Genomic DNA, 17,092 nt, shown 5'->3' with positions numbered 1-17,092 from the left:
CACCAAACTGACAAGACTGACGAGCCACCTACTAAAAAATTGTGAAATATTGTCATACTTACTTCTTTCTATGGCCTGTTGATCACAAACCAGGTGTCGTCCATCATTCATTTGTACAATGTCTTCAAACATCTGCAGAAGATGGTCAGGAGAACTGCTTCTCCGAAGACTGAAGTGTCTGTTAAAGCATTTCTGAATGATCTTCTGTAGGATTTCATTAGTTTCGGTGGGCTCTTGTGTGCTGAGCACCATGGTGTGTTGAAAAACCTGCTCAGATAGAGAGTGCAGCACCTTTTCCACACACTCATGATCTTCTGTTGAACACTGCTCATGATTAAGGAGCAGAACGATCACATGAGGTCCTGGATCAGACAAATACACACACTCTCTTACTACCTTTGTGATCTGATGATTTGAGATGTTTGTCTGGAGCAGCTGAGAACTGTTGATGACCATCACATGTCCGTTTTTTAATCTTCCTCCGACTCTCTCTACAACATCTGGAGGAGCTTCACTGTCAAACGCTGCCCGTCCTAAAATGAAGTTTCCCACTTGACTGTTTTCTGACACACTCTTGCCCAGAAGAACAATCCTCAAAAGAATTTGATCTCTCACTGAAACACACACAGCACACAATCTCGGTAATGCAAGAGTAGGAAACACATTTGAGTTTGGGGGCCACATTGGCCAAAATGTTTCATGAGACTGTAAAAAACGCTGGGTTATTTTTTCAATCAAAACACTTGGTTGAGTAAGGCTGTTAAAGCTGAATTCTTAAAAATAATGTTTAAAAACAACAATCAAACACAATTAATAACCTATACATTATTATAAGATAATCATTTATACATGTGCATTTAAAGCCTGTCATTTCACAAATGTAAAAGACTTCTGTTTAGGTGAGCTCAAGATGAGCCTTGGGTTCAATCCTTTATTGAGGACAGGAAGCCAAGTTTGTTTACCATTAACTATCAGGACTGTATGGGCAGGCAAACTCATGAAGGATAGGTAAAAATAGCAAAATAGTAGTTTGGGGGTTTTGTGCATGGGTTTTACATATGTGTATTTGTAGATTTGGTGTGCTCCCTGAGAACCCCAGAATGACCAGAGAGGCCGAGGCTTAATGTTGGTGCTTTAACAGGTACAAAGGGTATTTTAAGTTACTTATTAAATTATTACTGAAAGTATGTGTGATTTGATTTTGTTACATTTTTGTTTTCTGTATATGTGTATTTTGGTGACAGACTGCCATGGTTTTTATTTAAATTATCTCATTAATTTGAGTAAATTGATTTCTTTATTTTGAGTGAATTAGTTCACAATCTAACTCATATATAGACAAAATAAGCCAGCACAACTGCGCTGTACAATCAGCTACACAGAATAACAGGCAGATGTTTTTTTTAAAGTCAGCACGATTTAAAAGAGTGAACCTAGAAACATGCTACAGATTTTATCCTAAGAAAAATACCGGCGCGTTTTATTTATATTAAATAAATATTTTACAGTAGCCTACGTCGGTTTTTGCCTTCCGTGTCTGTATTTCAACTTTAAGCAGCCTATAGGTACTAAAACGCATTTTAATAAATAAGAGAACCGGTTTACTAAGTAGGATTAGATTCTAATGAATGATTTAAGAAAATATGAAAATGATAGTACACATATATTTTAAACTCAAATCTTACCTAAACTGTTCGCCATTTTATCACCAACACCATGAAGATGAAACCAAAAGTTTGACTGATGACGCAACGATACGTATACAACTCACATGCGCCCCCTGTGGAGTCTTAAAAGCATGTCCACATATTGTCTAGTTCACTAATAAGGTTATTATATATAAACAAGTACGACATCTAAAATGAAAAGCAAAATTTACTTTCCGTATTTTAAATCTTCATTTACACGGTCAGTTTGCACGTTTACTTGATTACATTTCTGAGGGGAAAAAAAAATACTTTTTACTCCTTACAATTTTATTTGAATTTGAAAAGTAGGGGAGAGTGGGGTGAGTTGCGCCAGTTTTTACTCAAAGTGACTTTATAGTGAAGCCATGACAGTAATCCCTCCAATTTAAGCATGTACATATATTTCAGGATGTTGTGCATCCCCGGGAACAATAACTTTAGATCTGAAATAAACTGCTTCAGAATTATAGCTTTCAGAAAAAAAAAAACGGTGCGGGGTAAGTTGTGCCTTTGGGGAGAATACATCGGGGTAAATTGTGCCAGTGATTTTTGAAATAAAAAAGAACATTTGAATGTCATGAACTGTAATGCTATATAAAATCAAGACAAATTCAATACAAAATTACTCATTTAAGGTTTATTTAGATATCGTTACCCTATTAAACTATTGGCATGTCATATTTTCTATTTTTTCGGAAAACACAAAAAAACTCAAATATACAATATATGATATTTGGGAATCATTAGAAAGCTGTCTGTCAATTATGTAACATATAAGGAAACTGACAAACGGCAGGTAAATCAAACACTGGAAAGGAGGTGAAGTATGGTGACCCATACTATGAATTTGTGCTCTGCATTTAACCCATCCAAGTGCACACACACAGTAGTGAACGAACACACACCCGGAGCAGTGGGCAGCCATTGCTGCGGCACCTGGGGCAGTTGGGGGAACGGTGCCTTGCTCAAGGGACTCACCTCAGCCGTGGTATTGAGGGTGGAGAGAGTGCTGTACATTCACTCCCCCCACCTACAATCCCTGCCGGACCTGAGACTTGAACCTGCAACCTTTGGGTTACAAGTCCAACTCTCTAACCATTAGGCCACGGCTGCCCCACAAAAATGTACCTAATGGTACAAAAATGTACCTAATGTACCTAAAAATGTACCTATGGTACCCAATGTACCTAATGTCTTAGGTAGCATGTGATAATCACAGACAGCTGTGTTGGAGCTAGATGGTCTACTACTTAACATCCCACCGGCACAGCTTAACCCTGCCCCTTTGGCACAAATTACCCCAGTCCGACAATTTTGAAAGACTAGCATGACCCCGCAGTTTAGAGCTAACATTATGCTAACTGTATAGACACACTGTGTAGCCCATAGATATATATATAGAATGACTAGATATCTCGTCTGCGTTGCTGACCAACGGAGTCGAACGTCCGCATATGGCGGCCATCTTGCCACAGGCTGCTCGCTCACCCAATATATTGTGTTGATAGTAAAACATGTCATTTTTAAATAGCCATAACGTGCTCAATTTTTAACCGATTTTCAAACGGTTTGATTTATTATAAACGTCAAATATGTAGTTATGACACTGAATACTTTTTAATAATTATCTTATGTTCTAAAAAATAGAATAATGTTCTAGAATAGGTAGACTAAGCCTACAAGATTTCCCTTAACAAATATACATCAAGAAACACTACATGTTGAAATCCCCACCATGACCCATGACAATAACAGCACAAAGAACTAAAGTCCATATTTCAAAATTGTTAATAAAAATATTTTTACACATAAAATGGTAGTAAACCAGTTTGTTTAGACATTATAAAGGCACTTTTCAAAGATTTTTGAAGATTTATTAAAATCAATGTTTGGACAGAGGTGTTAGAATTTTCATTAAAAATTTAGCAAAGTAACGAAGGTGCCCCAGTGGTGCTGGTTCGGTTCCTCATCTGGCTGGGCCTGATAAGTGATGATGAAGTGATAAGTGAATAGGTTGGCAGGTTGTGGGTCGCTTGGCTGTGCAGGCCAGGAAGTCTGGACAAGGGGACAGCAACAAGAGATGGTAGGGCAGTCGTTGGGTTGGGACTTCAGGTGCGATGAGGGCCAGTGGGACATCAAATACAAGGATGGCTGATGACTGGAAAAGGTTTACCTCACAAGTGAGGTTAAGAGGAGAAGAAATAGAGTGGGTTAGCATTACTATAACTCAGTGTGTAAATTCAGTTAAATCATGTTTATAATGTGTGTATTATATTGAAAAGAAAGCGTAATTCTGCCTTGCCCAAAATTACTGGGTAGCTAGTAGCCTAGCTAGCCGTGATACACAGCTAAACTGCACAATTAAGTCAGTTTTTTGAGGAGAAAAGCTGCAATTTCAACATGTTCAAGCATCCAGAATTATAACCATGTTAAAAACGTTTGTAAGAAAACAAACAGTTTGTAAATCTGTCAAGATTTCAGCGAGTTAAAAGTAATGTTATTAACGTTTGTGCAGATTACTCACCTTAACTTTACCTCAGGATACCTAACAGTTAGCTAGCCGTGATAACGTTACACAACTAAACTGTATGATTAAGTCGTTTTTTTGTTTTTTGTTTTTGAGGAGAAAAGCTGTGATTTCAACATCTTCAAGCATCCAGAATCATAACCGCGTTAATAATGTTTGTAAGAAAACAAACAGTTTGTAAATCCATCAAGATTTCAGCGAGATAAGAGTATTAACATTGTGCAGGTCACTTATCTTACCTTCGTTTACCTCAGGGTCGATTGATTCCGCCAGAAAGCCAGCCTGTGGTAAGATGGCCGACCTGTGCGTACGCTCTAGACCTCGACATAACACATCTAGTCATTCTATATATATCTGTGGTGTAGCCTACTAAAGCACTAAAACATGTGTGAAATATTTTCAAACTTGTCTATAATTGTTCAGACGCAACAATCAAAAAACCTTGATCATATAAATTTTACTTTGCAAGGCAAAAAACTGTTTTTTGAGCTAAAATGTGCTTAGCCCTAATGCCATGTGTCTCTCTTCATTGGGGGATGGGTAAATTGGATGGCTCTTCAAAAGTATGTGGTCACATGACCAATTTCTTCTATGGTTTTCTAGAAACGAGGGGTGGAACTACTTCCCCCCTGGCACAAATCACCCCACTCTCCCTACTTGTTACATTTCTGCTTTTTTTTTTTTTTCTCCATCTTGTGGACAATAAATATGGTAAATAGAAGCTCAAACACATGCACTCGAAGTGTGAGAACCAATGATGTTTGTTTTTGCGCATCAAGCACATATTCCAGCTTCCAACCCAACCCAGCTTCAGCTATATCTTTCATCAGGAACATTTCTGGTTTCAAAAGTTTGCCATCAAATTTGAGGAAACTTGAGGAAAGTGATATTGTAATTAGATACTAACAAAGGTTGTCATTTAATTACTTAATAATCTAAATTATTAGATAATTTGCGTAATAATTAATATAATTAGCAATTATTTACATATCAACATTTGCAAAGTAAAAAAAAAAAAATCCTAAATGCCTCAAATAGACAACAGTTTTACCTCGGTTTGCCAGCTGCCCTTAAATCCAAAAGAAGAAATAGAAGACTTTCTGGTTGTTATTAAGCCTGTGAACATACTGTGTTGTCATGAACAAATAAGACTGTTGTTTATTGTGGATACTTTCTTATTTTAATTTTTGCCATCTTTATTTTGCCTTTTGTCATTTTTTTATACTCTGGGGCTGTTTTTTGTATTGTGCACTTTACATGTGGACTCTGTATTTTTCTCCCTTTTACACTGTAAACAAATACCATTTACACTATATCACATAATGTGAATAAACACTCACAAAGACAAAGAATATAAAGAGTAACTAATCAGGGAAAACTAGGTCATTCAATGGGACAAACATGATTACACTGACAAAAACACTGAAACAGAGAATACACGTTAAATGTGCTACTGTCGGTGATCCATTATTTTTGTTTTTGGCATTTTCACAGACAATGGTGGATTCCAGAGGGCTCAGCTGGGTTCGCTAAAATCAAGTACCTTACACCATACACTTTGCATTATATGCAGAGAAATGGTTTATTTTTTCTGAAACACTTTTTGTTCATCTGAAGAAAGTCAGTCATATACATTAAGGATATTATATGGAACTTAATTACAGCTCTTTTAGAATAATGCTCTGTTGTTAGTAGGGGTGTAACGGTTCACGGGGATGTATTGAACCGTTTCGGTACGGCCTGTTCGGTTCGGTCCACTTGCATACCGTTTCGGTATATTTTTTTCATTAAATAATGTAAATTTATTATTAGCGTGATATTAAGCGCAGCGGAACAATGTTCCTAGGCGAGTTTCCGCACGGACGCTACTGAGTGACGCACAGTAACACACGCACAGTTAGGCTGTATCCGAAATCGCCCCCTATACCCTCATTCACTATTCCCTACATTAGTCCACTCATTCAGTCCACTTGAAGGAGTGAGTGAAAACGAGTGAGTGAATTCGGACACTGAGTGCACCGGAAGGACTGCCGCTTTTGCATAGTATTGCTTACTGTTTAACAATCATTTAAAACGGACAGTTCGAGTAGTTAGATTAAAGGATTTATCTTGAACTATGTCAAGGAGTTTACATATAAACCCTGGTTAAACAATTTAATAATCAATTTACAACGAATTTGTACCCGTGTTGTATGCTGTATTATGCAGTGGACAAGCGAATGGATGGATGATTCAGCTGCGGGCGCCATCGTCTGGCGAGACGCGGGAATTCAGTCGGCGCGCGACTCTCACAGTGCATTATGGGTTATCTCTAGCTGTTGAGTGTACATCGGTTGTACACTCGTTTTGCGGTGCATTGTGGGATTGAATGAGTGCACTCGGGAACGTTCACTATGGTTTCGAACACCACTTAAAATGGCTGTCCCCTCAAATAGTGCACTATTTAAGGGTATAGGGGGCGATTTCGGATACAGCCTTAGGCTGCGTCCGAAATCGCCTACTCAATGAGTAGGTACTTAATTTCAATAAGTACTTACTTAATGAGCGCTAAAAGAGTACCTACTCAACAGCCAAATCTCGTTGAGTATGGATGCGTTCCGCCATGTTGACGTTATCATGTGACCTATGACGTTATAAAAAGCGCAACATGAAATGATATGAGCGACGGATTTTATTCATCTATCTGTAAACATTTTGATGTTGATGAAATTTGCTTATTTTGGATTGATTGAAGTTTTTATATTTTTAACAATACTAAAATGACTAAAACCCCCAAATTTGTTGTCTTGAATATGTTAATGGGCAAAATTGTGCAAAACTAGCTTAGATCTGATTTGTTTTCCTTTTTCTTGCTGATTTCTCTGTCCTTTCATCCCTGAAACTTAAAATAATAATAAATAAATAACAAAAACAAATGCAATTTTTAATTCATTGCGATTTTATGAATATTCAAATATATTTAATATTTTTTTCTGTATCAAATCTTGTACTATGTACGCAAACCTTTTATAGTTATGTTTTCTGTCATGATTGTTCTTTGTTAAAGATACTTAAGTCTTTCCCTGAGTTTGTATGGAATTATAAATTCTGCAGTAATAATAATACAAATATTTGAGCGACAGCGACACCTCATGGCATCAGTAACATGACAACCCTACCTAGTACGCTCTCCTCCATGTTTACAACATCTGCACAAAAGAGACGTCGATCAGTTGTTCAAAGATCTTACCTTTGGAGAAGACTGTTGATTTTACACTCGGAAAATTTAAGTATTACTATTTAGAAATTAAAATGACTTTAGAATGCATTGCTAGCCCACTCCAACATGTACCAACAATAATGATAAATGCTGACTAATAATTAATGATATTTTTAGTTAAACAAGCATAATGTTGTTGTTTTTTTTCAATGAAATAATGAATAAATGCATACGCTTATGAAAATGTTATATTTTATTTACTGACAACATCAGGAAACATGAATAAATTAGTAAAATAATAAAAGTAACCATGAACATAAATAAATACACATGGAACAAAGCTTTATTAAACATATTGGTCTTCTAGTCTTTTTGATGAAGAGACCGCAGCAACATCTGGTCCAGATGAGACAAAGGGCAGGTGGAGTGATGGAGGGTCTCATTTCCAGGATGCTGCTGTGGATTTCTCCTTTCTTACTGCACACACCAGTCTGCAGACATTTCAGATCATACAAAGATGCACAAATATAATACAAAAACTGTCATTTTAACAGCACAGAGTCATTAGATCTCTGTATTGGAAGTTACAAAATGATCAATCTTTATATTAAGTTTCAGATTTTACTTTTCCCCAAAAATGCTGCTGTCACCTTTCCTTTCAGGTCCTGCTCCACCACAAAACATCTGCAACAAAGTCACATAAATCAAGAATCAGAAAAGTTCTGTTATAGCTCTGTTTGAAATGAGTTTGAAGTTCAGTTAGGCCTACTATATGTATATGTGTTTATTTACATTACTTACATTAATGTAAAGCAGTGACAGTGAATTCTCACATAACGTCCATCACTCACTCAGATGTTTTGTGTTGTGTGTTGCTCTAGTCTAGAACATTTTCCTGTCATTTGTTAAATACACATTTATTAAACGTCTTTAAAATGTATATGTTTTATGTAAATCCGCTTTTAAAGACGTGCGTGTGCTACCTGAAGCTTAATGTTCGCTATACGTCATAAAACATGTTTTAACAGCGAAATCACAAATATACTATAGCATACTGTATAACATCTTGGCACCTTATGCAAATCAACAGTTTACGATAAAGTAGCTCAACAAATATGATTTTTAAGACAGGGAACCGTGTTTTGGTTGTAATACTCACATTTGTAAACACCCTCGTCGTGGTTCTCAATCACGTTCGACGATGACGTTTTGGCCTCCTGTGGACTCCTGGGATTGAAAAGTATCCATCGATGAAGACTTCAGGTGCGTTCGAGATGCACTACACTAGCCTGCCGCCGGCTGGCGAGAGCAGCCCCTTGCAGTCGGGGGAGGAGTAAAGAGACGGCCGTCAAGTCGGACACTTATAGGTTTCCGTAGTGTGCTGAAACATTTTTCTTAGCAGTTGTGACGAAGGACGACCTTTTTCAGGCAGATAAAACTGGCTGCTTGAGAATCAGCCAATCAGGAGCGTCACTGCGCTATGCGGTTCGCGGGAGCAGACAGTTTCAGTTTCGGAAACGTTTGGAAGATAGCGCTGGCGTCGAAAGACTGTGCGGTTTATATTTATATTTATTTTTATATAGATAATCTAAGATAGTGTTGCTGTACTTAGTAACGAGTTCCAAGTATTGTGTGCGTGCAACTACCAGTAAGTATACTGAGATTTGCTGTTGTTTTTACTTCACAATAATGTCGTGACATGTTGCTGCTCGTTGTTGTATAATGGCGGAGCTTCGCACTGCTCGTGTGTTTCATTGAGAACGCTGTTAATTAATGGAGACGTTGCTCTGCAAGCCTTATGTGTCTCAGTTGAAATAATGTTTGTTGTTATTGCAATATGTGTAATGTTGTTTATTTAAGGAGTAATTCTGCAGCTCATTATTATATGTTCAGCTGAATTTAGTATGTTGTATGTATATTGTTGCAGTTAATGTGCAGCAAATTAATCTTTGAACAGGGATGTACTACTGCATTTCTAAGTTTGTATTTGCTTAGTAATAAGCATTTATTATAACACTGCATTTCAGTCATACATAACAAAACTATAATTTAATTTCTTAATTGTGTTTGTTTTATTATATACCTGCTAGGCCTGTAATAAGTGTCTACATTTACTGATTTATGCCTGTATCTCTGTTTCAGAACCATACACATTTAAACCTTTTATTTTAATAAAACACCTCAACGGAACATCTTGTCTGCATTCTAATCGATGCCCCTTGGTGGTCACAACCTTTTAAAGACCAGTCAAATTATACAGTCCTTTCCCATCACCAAAAACATTTGGTCCTTCGAGCCGGATCTGTGTGGTCACCGTGGGATTGTTTAGAGATGTTCTCGGATCAGTATACACGCCCAGTAGATGCCCGACCCCGCCGAGAGACCCGGCGACCAGCCTGGATGGAAGACTATGACATCCCCCTCCAAGCATTGCAGCCGCCCTCTCGTTTGCCTCATCAATCGGCTAACCTGTCAGAGCAACAGCGGCCCTACGAAAGTATGGTGAGATTCCCAGAGAGACACGCCAGGATGACGCCTCTCACACCACCACTGCTGCATGAGGACGGGAGTGTCATGCGGGGAGCGGAAGCTGCCTATCCACGCCAGTTTGAGTATACAGAACCCCTCTTTCAGAGTACGCCTGCCTCTGCCCAATCGAGGCATGCCCCAGAAACAGCGCCTGAGGTCCTTGATGCTCTTTATAAGCTGAGGGAAGATAATCAAAGGCTGCAGCAACAGGTAATGAATATGCACAGGCGACTTGATGCCAGTACTTCTCTTCCAGACCTACCAGCACTGCGACAGACAGCCATTTCTCCTTTCCCTACACCAGCCTCCCAACAGCAGCATAACATAGAGCAGGATTGCGGTGCTTACCAAACCATGCCAATTCCGCCACCTGTGCAAGTTGGTGGTCACACTCTGCCTACGGATGATGACGACTGGCCACTGCCACCACCCCCAGTAGCAGACAACGTTTATCAGCCACCATCACATGACCTTATGGCAGAGCTCGTAACAGCACTGAGAGACCTTAGGATGACACGTCAACAGGAGTCGCACAGTCACCCTGGGCCCCATTGTCCAGTGCCCGGGGTACAGACACCGGAGTACTGTGTACCCTACACCCCAGAACGATGTGAGTCGCTGCCCGAAGAGCTGCGACCCTCCCACCACCAGGAGACAGTGTACCGTGGGCCTAAACCCACAATCCCTGCATTCACCAAAGGGGATCCGAGAGAGTTCGCCAGGCTTAAGGTCGCTCTGGAGAACCTACTGCCTGTGAACGCTACAGAGCGCTTCAAATACCAGATCCTGGTGGATCACCTGAAGTATGAGGAGGCACTTCTAATAGCAGACTCATACACTAACTCACTGCAGCCCTACACTGACACTATGACAAGCCTAATTGAGCATTATGGACAGCCTCACCAGCTAGCTCTCAGGAAAATAGCTGATCTAATGGAGGCCCCTAATATTGCACGTGGTGACTCCAGTGGGTTTAAGCGATTCGCCCTGAAAGTGAGAGCACTCGTGGCAATGTTAGACCAGCTTGGGGACAGTGGAAAGACTGAGCTTCACTGTGGTTCACATGTGACACGGCTGATGTCCAAACTGCCTCATGATATACGGGCTGAATTTAAGAGGTTCCTGTACCCAATGCGTGTTACAATCCCAAGCCTATTGCACTTCTCTGACTGGCTTGACTACGAGCTGAAGATGCAAGAGACGGTGTATGAGCCTCTAACTGGTGAAAACAAGAACAGAGTAGGACTCAGGATAGAGCGGCGCCGCGATGTTAAGAGTGGTAAGAATACCAACATCATGCACATCACAGACCAACCTGATAGCATACCGACAGTAGAGAAGGCTTCACCTAGTACTAAGCAGCCGGAGAGGACAGCATACTGCCCTTACTGTTCTAACACGCAACACTTCCTAGATAAGTGTGCAAATTTTGCACAGCTTACAGTGGAACAGATAACAGCGTGGATCAAGACCAACAAGAGGTGCTGGAGATGCGGTCGCACACACCAGGCTGCACAGTGCCGCCTGAAAATTACATGTCACAAGTGTAAGGGGAGACACCTGCAAGCTTTGCATGAAGTGAATATAAAACCTGCAGCTGAGGATACATCCTGCCTCATCAGCACAACTAATGAAGTTTTGTACGTGGACAGGCGGGTTGGATGCAGTCAGGTCCTACTGAAAGTGAGTAAAGTGCTGCTACGTAATGGTGAACACACCTTGGAGACATATGCCATCCTTGACGATGGATCGGAGCGGACCATTCTCCTCCCTGCAGCAGCGCAGAGCCTTAAACTTACTGGTGAGCCAGAAAATCTGATCCTCAGAACTGTTCGGCAGGACATCCGAGTTCTGCATGGCACTGCAGTGTCGTTCTCCATCTCCCCAGTAGACCATCCAAAGAAGTCCTTCAAGATATACCGAGCATTCACTGCTGATCAACTGGGTTTGGCTGAGCACACTTACTCAATGGAGGCACTTCAGAGGAAGTACAAACATTTAAGAGGCCTCCCTCTCCAGACGATTAACAGAGTGCAACCCTTGCTGTTAATCGGGTCAGATTATACCCACTTAATCACTCCAGTGGAGCCTGTGCGTTTGGGACCCCACGGAGGACCAGCCGCAGTGAAGACAAAGTTGGGCTGGACACTTCAGGGGCCGACCAGGTACAGTAGGCAACAGGCAACATCACAACAGTGCCTGCACGTCTCCACCCTCTCACCCACTAACGAGCTTCTACAGAGTGTAGAGAGATTGTGGCAGCTGGATGTTCTGCCCTACAGGAGTGAAAAGCTTGTCACACGCTCCAGGCAAGATCAGGAAGCAGTCCGCCTGTTGGAGGCGAAGACCACACGAGTAGAGGTTGATGGAATTCAGCGCTACGCTACTCCCCTCCTCAGGGTGAAGAACATGCCACAGCTTCAGGCACCTAAGGAGGCTGTGCTAGCTAATCTCCGCAGTACAGAGAGGCGCCTGCTACGAGACCCTCTAAGAGCAGCCGCATACTGTGCAGAGATTGGAAAGCTGGAAAAGGCGGGCTATGCAGTTAAAGTGGCAGAAGAGGAGTTGAGCAAATCAGCAGAGTCCTGGTTCATCCCACATCACATGGTGAGCCATAACGGAAAGAACAGGATTGTGTTCAACTGTTCCTTCATGTATAAGGGAAAAAACCTCAATGAGCTGCTGTTGCCTGGGCCAACCTTAAGTTCCAGTCTACTGGGTGTACTGCTACGCTTCAGAGAACATGCAATTGCTGTCAGCAGTGATATCAAAGGCATGTTTCATCAGGTGAGGCTGCTTCCAGAGGACAAGCCCTTGCTGCGCTTCCTGTGGCGAGACCTGAATACAGAGGAACCACCCAGCATCTACACATGGCAAGTCCTTCCATTTGGCACCACTTCTAGCCCCTGCTGTGCAACTTTTGCACTGCAGAAACATGTGTTTGACCACAGTCAGCCAGGTGAAGATGTTCGAGTGTCGATAGAACGATCCTTTTATGTGGACAACTGTCTGCAAAGCCTCCCATCTGTTGAAGAAGCCCATCACCTGGTTGACAAACTGACCTCACTGTTGGCTACAGGTGGATTTGAGTTACGCCAGTGGGCCAGTAACAACCCTGAGGTCATCAGCCACCTGCCCAAAGAAGCCAGATCTGAGAGCAGTGAGTTGTGGTTCAAAGAGTCAGGCACTGACCCACAGGAGCTCGCCCTGGGACTCCGCTGGCTCTGCAATTCAGACACCTTAAGGTATAAATACCATATGATGGACCAAGCCACACCCACCATGCGAAATATATACAGAGTCCTGGCACGTCTGTTTGACCCCCTGGGATTTATAGTCCCCTTCACTACGAGGGCCAAGGTCCTGGTGCAGCACTTGTGGGACAAACAGAGAGACTGGGATGACCCGTCACTGCCTGAGGATGTGCTGCAGCCATGGCTGACATGGGAGGAAGAATTGCAGCATCTCTCCCAGATTCTACTGCCTCGATGCTATGTGAGCCCTGAGATGAACACTTTAAACCTTCAGAGAGACCTACACATCTTTGCTGATGCGTCAGAGAAGGCATATGGCTCGGTGGCCTATCTGCGGACGGAGAGCTCACACGGCCGTGTGGAAGTGTCATTTCTGGCTGCTAGATCCAGAGTGGCCCCGAAGAAGCAGCAATCAATACCAAGACTAGAACTGTGTGCTGCCCTGACAGCTGCACAGTTAGCTGCACTACTTCAAAGAGAGCTGACTGTGAATATCCGCAATGTTATATGCTGGACAGACTCCACTACAGTACTTACATGGCTTCAGTCCGACTCCTGTCGGTACAAGGTATTCGTGGGAACACGGATAGCTGAAATCCAGGAGCTGACTGAGGTCCAGGCCTGGAGATATGTGGATTCTGTCAACAACCCAGCGGATGATATAACACGGGGAAAAACACTGCTGGAACTGGCTGGTAAGAACAGATGGAGTCAGGGCCCTGCTTTCCTACAACAGTCACCTGAAGTCTGGCCTACACAGCCAGTCACAGAGGTGACAGAGAATTCTGCTGAGCTGCGAAAACCCACTATTTGCTGTCTCATTACAAGCATACAGACTTCTCTGCTACAGATCTGGCCATTAAAAATGCGTCTATTTTCACGCGGCAGCCTGCAATTCGGCACGCGTGGCCACGCGTCCTGCCGCAGCGGCTTTTTTAGATTTTTTTACAACGTTGTTGCACTTCATATAATATCCACCAGGTGGCGCAAGGAAAAACATTCCGTAGCCAAACACCATGGCCAGCTCTAGGGGGCGTTGGTCACAAATACCAGTACAATAGTTCAATGATTCCTCTTTCCTGAAATTATGGTTCAAACCAATAGCAAAAAGATAGCCTATTCATAAGCAGGTGCAGTTGTATTGTTATAAAATAGGCCCACATAAGAAATATATGTTTTTCGGAATGAATGAATAATAATCTAACAAATTAATAAGTAGCAAGCCTGTTTGCAGAATTTTAGGCAGTTTCTGTGATGCGCCCTTAAACCAGCATCTTGTTTCCATTTTTATTTTTATTTTTTTACAAATAGCCTACACATCTGTTTTTATTTTATTTTATTGTGATTGTACAAAAATAACAGAAATATGTAAATTAGCATAGTTTTGAGCAATGCCGTACTCTTGAACGAGTATTGTAAGCTGTATCCACTTTATTAAGGGGAAAAAAATCAAGTGATCCTGACGGCGCCGCGGGCAGTTAAATAACTCTACAACTTTCACCTTCAGAATAAAATACATTATATATTTCAGCGTTTTAAAGCAACATCAAATTAAGATATGCATGTTTAAGAGGTAGTTTGTCTTTTTCTTTTTCTAAGATACACAATTTTAGATACACTGTCAATTAATTTGAGTAGAGACAGATAGAAATGGGAAGGATAAATATAAACTACAGTATTTTTGCGATTTTGGTGCTTAGAAATGTATTCTAAGCGGGCAGCGGGCGAATAATATAGTTAATATAGCGCGGAGCGGGTGGATGCGGAATAAAACCTCGTGGAAGCGGGACTGGAAAAGCACTTTGTTATATCCTATTGACTATTTAGATACTTCATCATCAAGCAAAAATGTATTCATAAGCAGGAGCAGTTTTATTATTATTTTCTTTTATTTTTTTCCTGATGAACTTTTATTAGACTGCATTGAAAATAGAAATGTTAATTTCTGTTTTTTTCCCAAACGACAACCGACGTTTAGTTATTATTAACGACCAGATTGTGTTAAATTACATTTAAATTTAAATTGAAACGTGGCTGTGACACATTAATGACAGCTAAATTCGTTTTGAGGGGTTAATTGTACACAAGCAAAAAGCAGCAGAAACATCAGAACGTCATGCGCAGAGCTTATGCACAGAGAAAACCCCCAAAACTGTATGTAAAATAAATAAAAATGCCCATATGCGAAATATAAATTTCTTAATGAATAATAATTTAACAAAACGAAATAAAATAAAATTAATAAGTAGCAAGCCTATATGCAGAATTGTAGGCAATTTCTGTGATGAAAAAAAGTGGAAAAAAAGTGATCCTGACGGCGCCGCGGGCAGTTAAATAACTCGACAACTTTCACCTTCAGAATAAAATACATTATATATTTCAGCGTTTTAAAGCAACATCAAATTAAGATATGCATGTTTAAGAGGTAGTTCGTCTTTTTCTTTTTCTAAGATACACAATTTTAGATACACTGACAATTAATTTGAGTAGAGAGAAATAGAAATGGAGAGGATAAATATAAACTACAGTTTTTATAGAGTTAAAAATGAATTAATTAATTATTATTATTACTATTATTATTTTGATTTGTTTTTGCGATTTTGGTGCTTAGAAATTTATTCTAAGCGGGCAGCGGGCGAATAATATAGTTAATATAGCGGGAGCGGGTGGATGCGGAATAAAACCTTGTGGAATCGGGACTGGAAAAGCACTTTATTGTTATATCCTATAGACTATACTTCATCATCAAGCATGGGCGTCGGGAGCAAAATAAATGTGGGTGGGTCCTCCCCCAGAAAATAAATACTTTAGTATATGCCATTTTCTGTAGTCTGGTGCCTTTTATTTAATGTTTTTACACAATGCAAATAGGCCATATTTACAAATATTACAAAAGACGGCTATTGCGTAACATTTTCATTGGCGTAAGTGATAATACGAGTAACATATCGTTTTTGACGCGGGAGACCCGAGTTCGCGTCCGCCTTTGTGTGAAATCATTTTTCGAAATCGTCTCCCTTTTCACTTATATCACATCGGAAAGGCATTTGTTTATTTGTTAATTAATGAAATAATTGAAAAGTTGAAATAAAGTATCAACTAGAGTTAGGTCACCTAACTTAAGTGTATCTGAGCACTATACTGTACTTTTAGGAGTGTTAATAATTAATTTTATTATTATTATTATTATTATTATTATTATTATTATTATTGTCTTTAGATTTGTTCTTACATTTTTGATGCTGTTCATTATGATGGCGCACTGCCCATGCAGTTTTTTTTTTTTTTCTTAAAAACTAATTGAAGTGAAAGGGAAGAAACCCATGTAGATTTGGCCTAATGTCCATGTAAATACTATAGCCTTGTATTATATCCTAATATAGAAAATAATTTAGACAAATAAACAGAAGGCTCACTTTTCAAAACAATAAAGCTTAGCCTATATGACTGACAACGAATACAATTGTTAAGTATCAAAAGTGCTCCAGTGAGTTATGCAATTTTTTCCACCTTTTTTTCTTTTTCTTTTTTTTTTAAAGTGGAAAAGTAGTTCTTCTATTTCGGAGAAGTTCGTTAAGTCTGTCTCTTAACAGCTTCCAGTCAGGAACTGCGGGTACTCCGACCAACGATCAGTACAAGTTTAAAAAAAAAAAATTGTATTCCTCTTTAAACAGCTCCGATTTACATCATTTTAGCCTGGAACTAGGCTTAAGTCTGTTCTGGGAAACCAAAGGGAAGTGTTTTTTTCTTCTTTTTTTCAGTTTTCTGAAAAGTAGCCGTTAATGAGGCATCAGCATTAAGCGGCATGCAGTATAAAGAGCGAAATGTTTATGAATGGCAGAGTGGGGGTGGGGTGGGGTGTTGAATGCTGTCTGTTGCCTTGTTGTAATCAACA

General features: G+C 40.2%; 1 protein-coding gene and 1 long non-coding RNA gene across 2 annotated transcripts in view; both read right to left on the bottom strand.

Moving 5' to 3' along the window:
* LOC141338132 (GTPase IMAP family member 8-like) overlaps window positions 1–17,092 on the bottom strand; it is a 32,290-nt gene that overhangs the window by 5,405 nt on the left and 9,793 nt on the right. Inside the window, exon 3 of the mRNA XM_073843692.1 lies at window positions 63–597. Coding sequence (XP_073699793.1) covers window positions 63–597 — 535 coding nt within the window. The remainder of the gene's footprint in view (window positions 1–62; window positions 598–17,092) is intronic.
* Window positions 7,645–8,309, bottom strand: LOC141338519 (uncharacterized). Its single transcript, XR_012355860.1, has 3 exons — window positions 8,216–8,309; window positions 8,065–8,098; window positions 7,645–7,905 (listed from the first exon to the last, which is right to left on the bottom strand). It is a non-coding gene; the product is annotated as an uncharacterized lncRNA (long non-coding RNA).

Source organism: Garra rufa, chromosome 7 (genome assembly GCF_049309525.1).
Source record: "Garra rufa chromosome 7, GarRuf1.0, whole genome shotgun sequence".
NCBI classification, from domain to species: domain Eukaryota; kingdom Metazoa; phylum Chordata; class Actinopteri; order Cypriniformes; family Cyprinidae; genus Garra; species Garra rufa.
The sequence above is the reverse complement of the archived record's forward strand: the minus strand, read 5'-3'. Positions and strand labels throughout refer to the sequence as shown.